This window comes from Arachis ipaensis, chromosome B5 (assembly GCF_059453495.1).
Source record: "Arachis ipaensis isolate K30076 ecotype BB chromosome B5, ASM5945349v1, whole genome shotgun sequence".
Lineage (NCBI taxonomy): Eukaryota > Viridiplantae > Streptophyta > Magnoliopsida > Fabales > Fabaceae > Arachis > Arachis ipaensis.
The window spans coordinates 111478414-111494531 of NC_142440.1; the positions used below are offsets into that span (position 1 = coordinate 111478414).

A 16118-nucleotide genomic window follows, 5' to 3' on the forward strand; every position below is an offset into this window, starting at 1 on the left:
CCCAAAGGAAGAGTGCAAGGCCATCATGGTGGACGTTGTGACCGAACCCAAAGAAGAGCTTGCTGTTGAGAAGCTCAAAGAAATCAAAGCTCATGAGGAGACTGATAATGTTACCTTGCACGCCCCTTTGCTAAGAGAGGAACTTGAAGAATACTCTTCTTCATAAGAGGATGAAGAGTCCAAGGAAGAGCAAATTGCTCTGTACCTGGCAATCCTCAGGATGCTGAAGGCAAAATCTTCTCATACAGAGGTGTTAGAAGAGGAAGATGAGCCTGTGGTACTGACCAAGGAGTGCAGTGCCTTGGTTAAGAAGAAATTTCCTCAAACGCTTTCGGATCCCGGAAGCTTCCTAATTCCCTATACTATAGGGACCATCACCTTTGAGAAGGCACTATGTGACCTTGGCTCAAGCATCAATCTAATGCCTCTATCTGTAATGAAGAGGCTAGGAATTTTAGAGGTGCAGCATGCCAAGATCTCATTAGAGATGGCAGACAAGTCCTTGAAAATGGCATATGGCATGGTGGAAAATGTCATAGTGAAGGTTGAATACCTTTACATCCCTGCTGATTTTGTAATCTTAGAAAATAGGGAGGACAGAGATGAATCCATCATTCTTGGAAGGCCTTTCCTAGCCACTGCTAAGGCCATTATTGATGTGAAAAAAGGAGAGCTAGTCTTGAGACTACATGAGAATTATATCTTGTTCAAGATACCCAACCCTCAATCTCCCTCTGACAGAGGTGGTACCATTATGCAACACATAATGTTTCAACCTTCCCTCTCAGTGCAGAGCTTTACAAAACCCCCAAACACCAACTCTAAGTTTGGTATTGGGCAACCATCATCAAGCACAGGGAAGGAAGGAACTGAGAAGAAGGTACCTAAAGGCTGGAGGGACAAGAAGATTCCCACTGAAGGCCTCTCACCTGGCATGAGAGTTGTCTTCACCAAGGGTCCAATCATTCCACACACAGTAAGTAGGATCCTATCTCTAGAGCATGTGGAGCTCATTAACGAAAGCACAGGAAGAAAGTTCACTGTAAGGGGTGAAGATCTAAGCCCCTACCTACCTCCGTAATGGAGCTGTCCGTCAAGCTAATGAAGGTAAATAAGTGCTTATTGGGAGGCAACCCAACTATTAGTATAGTAATTTCTATTCCTTTTCATTTACTTTAGTTTGAATTTATATTTTAGTTTTTCTCTTGCTTTTTGATGTTTGTGATCATGTGCAGCACTTAGAACAGTGACAGAAACACTCAGAACTGAAAACAGAACATCCTGGGGAGAGTCCCTTGCTGGCGTTGAACGCTAGAGAAGGAGAGAGCTGGGCATTCAACGCCCACTAAGGAGCTGAGAAAACCCTCTCCATGATCCCATCTAGGCATTCAACACCCATTGAGGAGGAATTACTGGCGTTGAATGCTAGACAGGGGGCAGTCTGGGCGTTCAACGCCCTAGAGGGAGCATATCCCAGCATTGAACGCCAGCCAGGGAGCAATGCTGGACGTTCAACGCCCTAAAGGAAGAAGCCAAGCCTGCATCTTAACCTCCTTATGGGTGTTCAACACCCATTCCTGGCATTGAATGCCAGGTAGCGGGCAGGCAGCTCACAGTTTCAAGTTCTCAGCCAGTGGGTCCCACAGAATCTCCACCTACTCCACCTTTTTTTTCTCTCCTACTTTTTCTAAACCTTGAAACCCACACCCTACTTTCCCTCTTCCCAATAAACACTCTTCCCCACAGTCATCAGCAATCCTATCACTTTAATTCCCCACCAACCCCACCCATTTCAAATACAAACCTTTCCCACCCATTCTTCCCTCCTACATAACCGAACACTAACCCTCCCACCCTTATAAATACCCTTCATTCCATCCCTTATCCTTCCACCTACACAATCCTCTTCCCTCTCTACATATTCTACTTTCCACACTTCCTCTCTTCCCTATTCCCTTCCCACTTGGCCAAAGCCTTCTTCCTCCTCTCCTTTCTTTCTTCTTCTTATACTTTTTCTCTTTTTCTACTTTGGCTCGAGGATGCGCTAAGTTTTTAACTTTGATGTTGAAAAAGTGCCGCTTTTTGCTTTCCATTCATATCTATATGGCACCAAAGATCAGTGAAGTCTCAAGGAAAAGAAAGGGAAAGGCTCCTGCTTCCTCTTCTGAACCATGGGAATCAGGGAGATTCCTTTCCAGATCCCACCAAGATCACTTCTGTGCTGTGGTGAAGCACAAAAGGGTGATTCCTGAGGTCCCCTTTAGGCTCAAGGAGGATGAGTATCCGGAAATCCTCAAAGAAATCTAGAGAAGGGACTGGGAAATTCTAGCCCATCCTATCTCAGCTATTGACACACTAATGGTGGAAGAATTCTACGCCAACGCTTGGGTCACAAAGGGGCATGACACTAGTGTGAACCAACAGCCTAAGAACTTCCGCACCATGGTTCGAGAGAAACTCTTGGACTTCATCCCAAAAAGTGTAAGGTTAGCATTACAACTACCTCAATTGCAAGGTGACCCACACTCCTACATAAGAAGGGTCAACTCCGATTAGAGGTTGGAGCAAGTGCTCACAGACATCTGTGTGGAGGGAGCCCAATGGAGGCTAGATGCACACGGCAAGCCTTATAAACTGAGTAGGCTTGACCTCAAGCCAGTGGCTAGAGGATGGTTGGAGCTTGTGCAACACTCCATTATCCCTACTAGTAACCGGTCTGAAGTGACTATTGACCGAGAAATAATGGTTCATTGCATCATGCTCGAAAATGAGATAGAGGTGCACGAGTTAATCCCTCAAGAAATATACAAGGTAGCTACAAAAGCCTCCACCAACGCAAGGCTAGCCTTCCCGCACCTCATCTATCGCATGTGTAATTCAGCTAGAATTAACATTGCAGGTGACGCCCTCATTGAGAAGGATAAGCCCACCATAAAAAAGAGGATGGAGAATGTTAGAGAGCCGGCACAAGAGCCTGTGCAGCCGCCTCCACCAGAAATTCCTGAGATGCCTCAAGGGATGTATTTTCCTCCCTGAGACTATTAGGATCAACTGAATACCTCAATAGGAGAGCTGAGCTCAAATGTGGAGTAGCTAAGAGTGGAGAACACTGAGCACGCCACTATCCTCAATGGAATAAGAGAAGATCAGAGAAGGCTGATGGAGGAACAACTGAGGCAAGGGCGTGACATAGAGGAGCTCAAATGCTCCGTTGGATTCTCCAAAAGGAGCAGCAGCCACCATCACTGAGGTTGTTGAGTCCCAATACCTCTCTATCTGTTTTATTTCTGTTTTCATTGTACTTTTATTCAATATCTATTTTCTTTTCTAAGTTCATGATCACATCTAGTCTTTTATCCATTTCTAGTTTTATTTTCTTGTTTTATTTTGGTTATAAGATATCCATTGTATCCTCACCATGCTTAAAAAAAAATTATTTGAAAAAAGAAACAGTGAGCTGCATAAGTTTTAAGTATATCATGAGTTATTCCAATTAATTTGATGTGATGGTCTTGCATTTACTTTCTGAATGTATGAATTAACAGTGCAAGATTGATATTGAAGTTGAGTATATTGACTCTTGAAAGAACAAATGACTTAGAGAAATATTATTGGTTCTTTGAAAAATAAAAATATTGATTCTTGAAGTAAGAAAAAGCAACACAAAAAGAAAAAAAGAAAAAGAAAAAGAAAAAGAAAAATAAAAAGAAAAAGAAAAATAAAAAGAAAAAGAAAAAAAAGCTCAAAAGAAAAATCAAAAGAACAAGGATCCAAGGCTTTGAGCATCAATGGTTAGGAGGGTCAGAAATTGGCCTAAAAAGCTCAAATGAGTTGCTATCCCTAACTAAATGCTTGTGGTGTAAAGGTGTCGAGTAAAGAGCTTGAGACTGAGCAGTTAAAGTCATGATCTGATGAGCAGATATTTTATACACTTTTTAGGTTCATTTTCTTAGTGTTTTCAGTATATTTTATCAAGTTTTAGTATGTTTTAGTAGGTTTTAGTGCAAAATTCACATTTGGGATGCTACTTTGAGCTTTTGTATTTTTCTTATGATTTTAGGTGATTTTTGGGTAAAAATGGCAAGTTTTGGCAAAGTCTGATTCAGAGGCAAAGAAAGGATAGCAGATGTTGTTAAGTCCTGACCTTTGTGCATTCAAATGAGCATTTTTGGAGCTACATAGGTTCAGTTGACATGCTCTTAATGGCGTTGGAAGGCTAACTTCTAGGGCTTTCCAGCAATATATAATAGACCATACTTTTCTTTGGAAAGGACTGCCCAAAACGGGCGTTGAACGCCCAACTTACCCTCTTTCTGGCATTCAACGTCCAAACAAGACCAACCTCCCAGGTTAAACGCCCAAACTGGCGTTTAACGCCAGCCAAAGAGTAGGAACCAAAGTTGAATGCCCAGAACTCAAGCTAGACACCAGGCATCAGCCCAAACACTCACCAAGCGGGCCCCAAAGTGGATTTTAGCACTTCTTAGCTTATTTTATTTTCTTTTTATAATTTTTAATTAAAAACAATATCTTTTAGGTTTAGTCTTAGAGTTTTTATTATAAATAAGGGACTTCCTTCCTCCTGAGGATTATGCTTCCCAGGAGGGGAGAATCACAGACACATTACATTATGCCTAAGTTTTCGTTGTATATTTTGAGCAACTAAACCTCCTAAGTTAAGGTTAGGAGCTCTACTGATTCCTATGGATTAATAATATTACTGTTTCTATTTCAATATATGTTTGATTCTATTCTATGTTGAATTTTCGTCCTTCATCCTTATGAATCTGGGTTGGAACAGAAGTATGACCCCTTATTCTACATGAGTTCACGCGAGTCCCTGACAGGATAGTGTTGAGCTATAGCTTGAGAGTGCATCATAGGTTCCAAGAGAGTGTCTGGGCTACTTGGGATACGTGACATAAAATCTCGTTAGTCATGGGTAAATAAGGTCTCTGTGGCACTAAGGCTAGAATCATAAAGCATCATTCTCCAATCCAGAAGATCCGACCTTGTCTGTGGCATTTTGAGTAGGATCAACATAAGGAGAGTGAATTGCATGGGCTTCATCTTCGGCTATAGTGAATTACCATGAGCTAACTTGATGAGAGGACATGAGTTACTCGACTATGGTGTTTTGCCATGGTTTAAGGGAGATTAACTTGATGAGAGGACATGAGTTAATCACTTACAGATTTGCCATAGAACGAATCATTCATTATTGATGTAATCAGTAAGAAAAGTTAATCTAGATAGATAAAGCATCTTCAAAGCCTTAACTTATTTCTCATCATTGTTTCTCTGCTATTTCTTTATTGCTTTCTTTAATTATTTTATGCACATTCAACAACAACTACCTTTTCTATTCGCCTGACTAAGATCTGCAGGATAACCATTGCTTGCTAAATTCGACAATCCTTGTGGGATCGACCCTCACTCACCTGAGGTATTACTTGGATGACCCGGTGCACTTGCCGGTTCAGCTGTGGGAAATTCGATTTTCCTGCACCAAGTTTTTGGTGCCGTTGCCAGGGATTGTTCGAGATTGACAAACTACCGGTTATCTTGCTCCTTAAATCAGGTACTTTTTACTAGTTTTTCTTTTAATCTCTTTTCTTGTTATTTTTCAAAAACTCTTTAAAAATTCTTTTTCAAAAATTTATTGTTTTTATCATCTTTTTTTTGTTTGAGTTCGGTGATAATTTTTAAGTTTGATGTCCTTTTGATTTTTGTTGATTTGTCTTTTCTTGATTCTTGAAAATTGTTCTTTGTTTCTTTTCTCTTATTCGAAATTTCCTTGTGTTTTCTTTTCTTTGATCCTAAAATTTTTAAGTTTGGTGTCTTTTAGTATTTTTCTTTTAGATTTTCGAAAATTAGTGTGATTTGATTTCAAAATTTTTAAGTTTAGTGTTTTCTTTTTCTTTCTTTTTCTTTTTGAATTTAAAAAATTTTTAAAATCCTTTTTTTTAATTTTTGAAATTTTGAAATAAAATATTGAATCTTTATCTTATCTTTATCTAAATTCAAATTTTAAGTTTGGTGTTTCTTGTTAGTGATTTTTAAAATTTTCAAATCATATCGTATCTTTCTTGATTCTTGATCTTTATCTTATTTATCTTTTGATTTTCCAATCTCACGTTAGTTATCTTATTTTTAATTTCAAAATTTTAAGTTTGCTATTTTTGCTTTATTTCCTTTTAAAATTTTAAAGTTTGGTGTCCCGTTAGTAACCTTTTTATTTAAATTTAATTTTCTTTCTTATCTTTTCTTCTTTGATCTTTATCTTATCTTTTTCTTTGGTTTTAAAATTTTGTTATCTTATCTTTCTTTCAAAATTCAAATTTTAAACGTTTAGTGTTGTGTTCGTTTTTCTCTTTTTTACAATTTTGGAATTCAAAAATCTCTCTTTGACTTTCTCTTTCCAATTTTCAAAACTTTTCAAAATCAAATTACCAAATCTTTAAATTTTCAAATCATATCTTGTTTCCTTCTCTTGATTTTTTTTCTAATTTTGAAATTTAAAATCTTTATTTGACCTTTTTCTTTTTAATTTTTGAAAAATAATTTAAAAACCAAATCTTCTATCTTTGTTTTCAAATCTTTTTAATTAATTGTTTGTTTTATCTCGTTTTAAGTTTTAAGTTTGGTGTTTCTTTAGTCTTTCTTTCAAATTTGAATTTCAAAATCTTTATTTGAATTTTTTCTTCTAATTTTCTTGATTTTCAAAATTTGTTATTTTATCTTATTTTCAATTAAATTCAAATTTTAAAGTTTGGTGTTCCTTTAGTGTTTTCTCTTTCTTTTCTAGGATTTTGAAAATTTTTAAACCCTTTCTTTCTAATTTTTTTAATTATTTTCGATTTTTTTCTTAAAAAAAAATAAAAATAAAAATAAAAATTTTTGTTTCTTTTGGATATCTCACTGGGAGTTCTTTGGACTTTGATATAGAGACTCCTACTTTTTTGTCACTTAATTGTATATGCAGGAACACCAAAGTCACTATGGATCCGAAATGGAATACACAAATCAGGAGTACTCTGGGCTCTTACACAGCTCCCATTCCTGACTTCTATGAATTTAAGGTCAGCATAGACCTGATCATGCTAATGCAACAAAATCGCTAGTTTCATGGACACCCACAGGAAGACCCCAATAAATTTATCTCTGAATTTTTGCAGTTCTGTGACACTGTAGAGACCAATGGAATAGACCCTGAAGTCTCTAGGCTAATACTCTTCCCATTTGCTGTGAGGGGTCAAGCACTGGATTGGTGGCATGCTGAACCCAGAGAAAGTTTGAACACTTGGGATAAGCTTGTTAACAAATTCCTGAACAGATTCTCTCCCTCGGGAAGATTGATCAAGTTAATGATAGATGTTCAGACTTTCAGGCAGGAAGAGAGCGAGTCCCTCTTTGATGCTTGGGAGAGGTACAAGTGGTTGATAAGGAATTGCCCCCTGATATGTTCTCAGATTGGGTTAAGATAGACATCTTCTATGAAGGTCTGTATGAGGTGGCCAAAAGGTCACTGGATCACTCTGCAGGTGGTTCTCTGCACATGGAGAAGACGCTTGAGGAGGCACAGGAGCTCATTGAGAGGGTTGTAATTTACCAGTACATACACTCATTTGAGGTGACTCTATTTTGGATAGAAGCTCAAGGAGTGGAGACTATAGCTACAATGATTGCTGAGTACGAACTTATATTGGAACAAATGTATACTCGCACTCAACAATCAAGTAGCATGCAGAGTCAAGTTGCTGAAGTTCATAATGCTCCTCCAGATACTCCTTGTGATATGAGTAGTAACTGATGAGCGGATAATTTATACCCTTTTTGGCATTGTTTTTACATAGTTTTTAGTATGTTTTAGTTACTTTTTAATATATTTTTTATTAGTTTTTATGAAAAAATCAAATTTCTGGACTTTACTATGAGTTTGTGTGTTTTTCTATGATTTCAGGTATTTTCTGGCTGAAATTGAGGGACTTGAGCAAAAATCTGATTCAGAGGCTAAGAAAGGACTGCAGATGCTGTTGGATTCTGACCGTCCTGCACGCGAAGTGGATTTTCTGAAGCTACAGAAGTCCAATTGGCACGCCCTTAATTGTGTTGGAAAGTAGACATCTTGGGCTTTCCAATAATGTATAATAGTCTATACTTTTCTCCATATTTGATGGCCCAAACTGGCGTTCAAACGCCCACTAGAGACCCTTTTTTGGCGTAAAACGCCAGAACTGGCACCAGAACTGGAGTTAAACGCCTAAACTAGCATCCAAGCTGGCGTTTAACTCTAGAAATGGCCTATGCACGTGTAAAGCTCAATGCTCAGTCCAAGCACACACCAAGTGGGCCCCAGAAGTGGATTTCTGCACTATCTGCACTTAGTTACTTATTTTCTGTAAACCCTAGTAACTAGTTTAGTATAAATAGAACTTTTTACTATTGTATATGGAGCTCTGGATGTTTAGTCCTTAGACTTTTGGGAGGCTGGCCATTCGGTCATGCCTATACCTTTCTCTCTTATGTATTTTCTACGGTGGAGTTTCTACACCTCAAAGATTAAGGTGCGGAGCTCTGCTGTTCTTCATGAATTAATGCAAGTACTATTGTTTTTCTTTCAATTCATGCTTACTTCTTCTCCAAGATATACTCTTGTACTTAATTCAGTTAAGTCAGAATGAAGGGGTGACCTGTGACAATCACCCACTATCTTCGTTACTCGCTTAGCCAAGATCCGCATGCCTAACAACCATAAGCGGTCTACATGATGTTCAACGTAGTCATTGGACGACAGCCGGAGTATATTCTCTTAGGTCTCTAATCCACGGACCGAGTCCGTGAGATTAGAACCTTCATGGTATAGGCTAGAACCAATTGGCAGCATTCTTGAGATCCGGAAAGTCTAAACCTTGTCTGTGGTATTCCGATTAGGATCTGGGAAGGGATGACTGTGACGAGCTTCAAACTCACGAATGTTGGGCGCAGTGACAGTGTGCAAAAGGATAGAGAGATCATATTCTGACACTAGTGAGAACCGACAGATGATTAGCCGTGCGGTAGCTGTACCTGGTATTTTTCATCCGAGACGAGAAATCCGACAGTTGATTAGCCGTGCAGAAACCGTACCTGGTATTTTTCATCCGAGAGGATCATACAGCTTGCCATGGAAGGGAGCACGCATGATTGGTAGAAGACTATAGGAAAGCAGAGGTTCAGAAGCAACAAAGCATCTCTAAACGCTTATTTGAAATTCCCACCAATGAATTACATAGGTATCTTTATTTTATTTTATGTTTTATTTATCTTTTAATTATCAAAACCTCATAACCATTTGAAACCGCCTGACTAAGATTTACAGGATGACCATAGCTTACTTCAAGCCGACAATCTCCGTGGGATCGACTCTTACTCACGTAAGGTATTACTTGGACGACCCAGTGCACTTGCTGGTTAATTGTGCGGAGTTGTGAAAAGTGTGATCACAATTTCGTGCACCAAGTTTTTGGCGCCGTTGCCGGGGATTGTTCGAGTTTGGACAACTGACGGTTCATCTTGTTGCTTAGATTGGGTAATTTTATTTTATGTTTAAGCTTTTTATTTTTATTTTCAAAAAAATACAAAAAAATATTTAATAAAATCATAAAACCAAAAAATTTTGTGTTTATTGTTTGAGTCTAGTGTTAAATTTTAAGTTTGGTGTCAATTGCATTTTTTTTATTTTCTTAAAATTTTTGAAAATTCATGCATTATGTTCTTCATGATCTTCAAGTGTTCTTGATGATTTTCTTTATTTGATCTTTATATTTTCTTGTTTTATGTCTTTTCCTGTTTTTCATATGCATTTTCGAATTCATAGTGTCTAAACATTAAAAGTTTCTAAGTTTGGTATCTTGCATGTGTTTCTTTTCTTAAAAATTTTCAAAAATATGTTCTTGATGTTCATCATGATCTTCAAAGTGTTCTTGGTGTTCATCTTGACATTCAAAGTGTTCTTGCATGCATAATTTGTTTTGATCTTAAATTCTTATGTCTAGTGTCATTTTGTTGTTTTTCTCTCTCTTCATTAATTCAAAAAAATAAAACATAAAAAATAATATCTTTCCCTTATTTCACTCATAAATTTTGAAATTTTAGGTTGACTTAGTCAAAAATTTTTAAAATTTAGTTGTTTCTTGTTAGTCAAGCTAAAATTTCAATTTAAAAATTCTATCTTTTCAAATCTTTTTCAAAATCAAATCTTTTTCATTTTTCTTTCATGTTTTTCGAAAATTCTTCAAAATAAATTTTCAAAATCTTTTTCTTATTTTTATTTCATATTTTTGAAAACTTTACTAATAGTTAATGTTTTGATTCAAAAATTTCATGTTGTTACTTTCCTGTTAAGAAAGGTTCAATCTTTAAATTCTAGAATCATATCTTTTAGTTTCTTGTTAGTCTAGTCATCAAACTTAATTTTAAAAATAAAATCTTTTTAAATTTCTTTTTCAAATCCTTTTCAAAATAAATTTCAATCATATCTTTTTCAAAATTTAATTTCAAAATCTTTTTCTAATTCTTATCTTTTCAAATTTATTTTCAAATCTTTTTCAATTAACCACTTGACTTGTTTGTTTTAATTTTAAAAAGTTTACTATTTCTTATCTTTTTTTTCCCAAAAAAAATAAAATCAAATTGAAAATTACTTAACTACTTTTTCACTTCTCATTTTCGAAAACAACTGACCACTTTTTCAAAATTCTTTTTAATTAACTAATTATTTTAAATTCTAATTTTATTTTATTTCTTTTCTTAAATTTCAAATTCTAACTTACAATTAAAATAAAAACAAAAATATTTTTCTTTTCTTTTAATTAATATTCAAATACTCTCTCTCTCTCTCTCTCTCTCATCTCTTTCTATTTATTTTATTTATTTACTAACACTTTTTTTCTACTCATAATTCGAACCCTCTCCATCTCGATGTGTTCGAATTCTTCTTATTCTCTCTCTACCTCACTCTTCTATTCTTCTCTTCCTCTGACACATAAAGGAATCTCTATACTGTGACATAGAGGATTCCTCTTCTTTTCTGTTCTCTTCTTTTTTCATTTGAGCAGGAACAGGGATAAAGACATTCTTGTTGCAGCTGATCCTGAACCTAAAAGGACTCTGAAGAGGAAGTTAAGAGAAGCTAAAGCACAATACTCTGGAGAGGACTTTACAGAAATTTTCGAAAGAGAAGAAGACATATCAGCCGAACCCAACAACAATGGTGGAGATGCAAGGAATATGCTTGGTGACTTTACTGCACCAACTTCCGACTTCTATGGAAGAAGCATCTCAATTCCTATAATTGGAGTAAACAACTTTGAGTTTAAGCCTCAATTAGTTTCTCTAATGCAGCAGAATTGGAAGTTTCATGGACTTCCATTGGAAGATCCTCATCAGTTCTTAGCTGAATTCCTGCAAATCTGTGACACTGTTAAGACTAATGGGGTTGATCCCGAGGTCTACAGACTTATGCTTTTCCCCTTTGCTGTAAGAGACAGAGCTAGGATATGGTTGGACTCACAACCTAAAGAAAGCCTGAACTCTTGGGAAAAGTTGGTCAATGCTTTCTTGGCCGAATTCTTTCCACCTCAAAAGATGAGCAAGCTTAGAGTAGAAGTCTAAACCTTCAGACAGAAGGAAGGTGAATCCCTCTATGAAGATTGGGAAAGATACAAGCAATTAATCAGAAGGTGTCCTTCTGACATACTTTCAGAATGGAGCATCTTATGTATATTCTATGATGGTCTGTCTGAATTGTCCAAGATGTCATTGGACCACTTTGCTGGTAGATCTCTTCATCTGAAGAAAACCCCTGTAGAAGCCTAGGAACTCATTGAGATGGATGCAAATAACCAGTTCATGTATACTTCTGAAAGAAATCCTGTGAATAATGGGATGACTCAGAAGAAAGGAGTTCTTGAGATTGATACTCTAAATGCGATACTGGCTCAGAACAAAATATTGACTCAGCAAGTTAATATGATTTCTAAGAATCTAACTGAAATGCAAGCTGCATCCGGCAGTACTAAAGAAGCCTCCTCTGAAGGAGAAGCTTATGACCCTAAGAATCCTGCAATGGAAGAGGTGAATTACATGGGAGAATCCTATGGAAACACCTATAATCTTTCATGGAGGAATCATCCTAATTTCTCATGGAAGGATCAGCAAAAGCCTAATCAAGGCTTCAATAATAACAATGGTGGGAAAAATAGGTTTGGCAATAGGAAGCCTTTTCCATCATCTTCTCAGCAACAGACAGAGAATTCTAAGCAGAGCCTCTCTGACTTAGCAACCATAGTCTCTGATCTAACGAAGACCACTCACAGTTTCATGACTGAAACAAGGTCCTCCATTAGAAATCTGGAGGCACAAGTGGGTCAGTTGAGTAAAAGAGTTACTGAAACTCCTCCTAGTACTCTCCCAAGCAATATAGAAGAGAATCCCAAAAGAAAGTGCAAGGCCATAACTATATCCAAAGTGGCCGAACCTATAGAGGAGGAAGAGGCAGTGATTTCCAGTGAGGAAGACCTCAATGGACGTCCACTGACCACTAAGGAGTTCCCTAATGAGGAACCAAATGAATTCGAGGCTCATATAGAGACTATAGAGATCCCACTGAACTTACTGTTGCTATTCATGAGTTCTGATGAGTATTCTTCCTCTGAAGAGGATGAAGATATTGCTGAAGAGCAAGTTGCTTGGTATCTAGGAGCAATCATGAAGCTGAATGCCAAGCTATTTGGTAATGAGACTTGGGAGGATGAACCTCCATTGCTCATCAATGAACTGAATCCCTTGGTTCAACTGAAATTACCTCAGAAGAAACCGGATCCCAGAAAGTTCTTAGTACCTTGTACCATAGGCACCATGACCTTTGAGAAGGCTCTGTATGACCTTGGGTCAAGAATAAACCTCATGCCGCTCTCTGTAATGGAGAAACTAGGGATCTTTGAGGTACAAGCTGCAAGAATCTCACTAGAGATGGCAGACAAATCAATGAAACAGGCTTATGGACTTGTAGAGGATGTCTTAGTGAAGGTTGAAGGCTTGTACATCCCTGTTGATTTCATAATCCTAGACACTGGGAAGGATGAGGATGAATCCATTATCCTTGGAAGACCCTTCCTAGCCACAGCAAGGGCTGTGATTGATGTGGACAGAGGAGAGTTTATCCTTCAATTGAATAAGGACTACCTTGTGTTTAAGTTTCAAGTATCTTCTTCTGTAACCATGGAGAGGAAGCATGAAAAGCTTCTCTCAATACAGAGTCAAACAGAACCCCCACACTCAACTTTTAAGTTTGGTGTTGGGAGGCTACCATTAAGCTCTGAGTATCTGTGAAGCTCTCTAAGAGCTCACTGTCAAGCTATTGACATTAAAGAAGCGCTTATTACGAGGCAACCCAATGTTATTTAATTATATTTATTTTTTTATAGACATTTATTTTCCATTGCCATGTTATGTTTTTTTTAGGTTGATGATCATGCGGAATCATAAAAACAGCTGCAGAATTAAAGCGAAATCAAAAATAGCATAAAAAATAGCACACCTTTGAGGATAGGCTTATTGGCATTTAAACGCCAGTAAGGATAGCAGAATGGGCGTTTAACGCCCATGCAGGCAGTATTCTGGGCGTTAAGTGCCAGAATGGGCAGCATTCTGGGCGTTTAACGCCATAAATGGCAGCATTTTGGGCGTTCAGAAAAATGCCCAGTAAAGAAGGATTCCTGGCGTTTAACGCCAGCCAGGGTATCTAGCTGGGCGTTAAATGCCCAAAGAGGCAGTCAAGTGGACGTTAAACGCCATAATGGATAGCATTCTGGGCGTTTAACGCCAGGATGACACAAGGGAGGTAATTTTGTTTCCAATTCAATTTTTTTTTCAATTTTTCATGTTTTGATTCATAATTTTTTGAATCAAACATATTTTAAACGTTCATCTTTCAATTTCTATTTCAAAAAAAAATTAATAATCTTTCCAATTCCTTTTAATTCTTTTTCAATTCTTTTCAATTCCTTCCAAAAACATTTTAAAAACTTACATATCCTTTCAAATTCTTTTCAACTCTTTTTAATTTCTCTTGCATACAGTAATAAGTTTTCAAAATTAATTGCATCATTCTTCTTCTACTCCCGTCTATCCTATTTTGCTCGAGGACGAGCAAACCTTTTAAGTTTGGTGTGGAAAAAGCTCTGCTTTTTGTTTTTCCATAACCATTAATGACACCTAAGGCCGGAGAAACCTCTAGAAAGAGGAAAGGGAAGGCAGTTACTTCCAACTTCGAGTCATGGGAGATGGAGAGATTCGTCTCAAAAGCCCAACACTAGAAAGAGGATGGAGCAAACAAGAGAGCCCACTCATGGACCTCAACAAGAGCACTCAATTATCCTCCATGAAATCAGAGAGGACCAAAAGGCCACGAGAGAGAAGCAACAAAGGCAAGGAAGAGACATTGAGGAGCTCAAGCACTCCATAGGATCTTCAAGAGGAAGAACTAGCCGCCATCACTAAGGTGGACCCGTTCTTTAATCTCCTTGTTTATTTTCTTTTCTGTTTTCGGTTTTTATGCTTTATGTTTTGACTATGTTTGTGTCTTTATTACATGATTATTAGTGTTTAGTGTCTATGTCTTAAAGCTATGAATGTTCCATGAATCTTTCACCTTTCTTAAATGAAAATATTTTCTGAAAAAGAAAAAGAAGTACATGAATTTCGAATTCTATCATGAAAATAGTTTAATTATTTTGATGTGATGGCAATACTTTTTGTTTTCTGAATGAATGCTTGAATAGTGTATATTTTTGATAGTGAAGTTTATGAATGTTAAAATTGTTGGCTCTTGAAAGAATAATGAAAAAGGAGAAATGTTATTGATAATCTGAAAAATTATAAAATTGATTCTTGAAGCAAGAAAAAGCAGTGAAAAACACAAAGCTTGCGGAAAAAATGGCAAAAAAATAAAGAAAAAAAAGAAAGAAAAAGAAAAAGCAAGCAAAAAAAGCTAGTAACCCTTTAAACAAAAAGGCAAGGGTAAAAAGGATCCAAGGTTTTGAGCATTAATGGATAGGAGGGCCCAAAGGAATAAAATCCTGGCCTAAGCGGCTAAATCAAGCTGTCCCTAACCATATGCTTGTGGCGTGAAGGTGTCAAGTGAAAAGCTTGAGACTGAGCGGTTAAAGTCGTGGTCCAAAGCAAAAAAGAGTGTGCTTAAGAACTCTGGGAACCTCTAACTGGGGACTCTAGCAAAGCTGAGTCACAATCTGAAAAGGTTCACCTAGTTATGTGCCTGTGGCATTTATGTATCCGGTGGTAATACTGGAAAACAAAATGCTTAGGGTCACGGCCAAGACTCATAAAGTAGTTGTGTTCAAGAATCAACATACTGAACTAGGAGAATCAATAACACTATCTGAATTCTGAGTTCCTATGGATACCAATCATTCTGAACTTCAAAGGATAAAGTGAGATGCCAAAACTGTTCATAAGCAAAAAGCTACTAGTCCCGCTCATCTAATTGAAACTAATCTTCATTGATATTTTTGAAATTTATTGTATATTCTCTTCTTTTTATCCTATTTTATTTTTAGTTGCTTGGGGACAAGCAACAATTTAAGTTTGGTGTTGTGATGAGCGGATAATTTATACCCTTTTTGGCATTATTTTTACATAGTTTTTAGTATGTTTTAGTTACTTTTTATTATATTTTTATTAGTTTTTATGCAAAAATCACATTTCTGGACTTTACTACGACTTTGTGTATTTTTTTTGTGATTTTAGGTATTTTCTGGCTGAAATTGAGAGACCTGAGCAAAAATTTGATTTAGAGGTTGAGAAAGGACTGCAGATGCTGTTGGATTCTGAACCTCCTACACATGAAGTGGATTTTCTGGAGCTACAGAATCCTAATTAGCGCTCTCTTAATTGCGTTGGAAAGTAGACATCTTGGGCTTTCCAGCAATGTATAATAGTCCATACTTTGCCTGAGATTTGATGGCCCAAACTGGCATTCAAACGCCCACCAGAGACCCTTTTCTGGCGTAAAACGCCAGAACTGGCACCAGAACTGGAGTTAAACGCCCAAACTG

General features: G+C 37.0%; 1 protein-coding gene and 1 non-coding gene across 2 annotated transcripts; one reads left to right on the top strand and one right to left on the bottom strand.

Annotated features, from left to right (window-relative positions):
* Positions 1-220: 220 nt before the first annotated feature.
* On the top strand, positions 221-1250 carry LOC107640816 (uncharacterized). The gene is made up of 2 exons (XM_016344315.1): positions 221-880; positions 1236-1250. The coding sequence occupies exons 1-2, from the start codon at positions 221-223 to the stop codon at positions 1248-1250; spliced, it is 675 nt and encodes a 224-aa protein (XP_016199801.1).
* Positions 1251-11634: 10384 nt separating this feature from the next.
* Positions 11635-11738, bottom strand: LOC148565377 (small nucleolar RNA R71). Its single transcript, XR_015884755.1, has one exon. It is a non-coding gene; the product is annotated as a small nucleolar RNA R71 (small nucleolar RNA).
* Positions 11739-16118: the final 4380 nt, after the last annotated feature.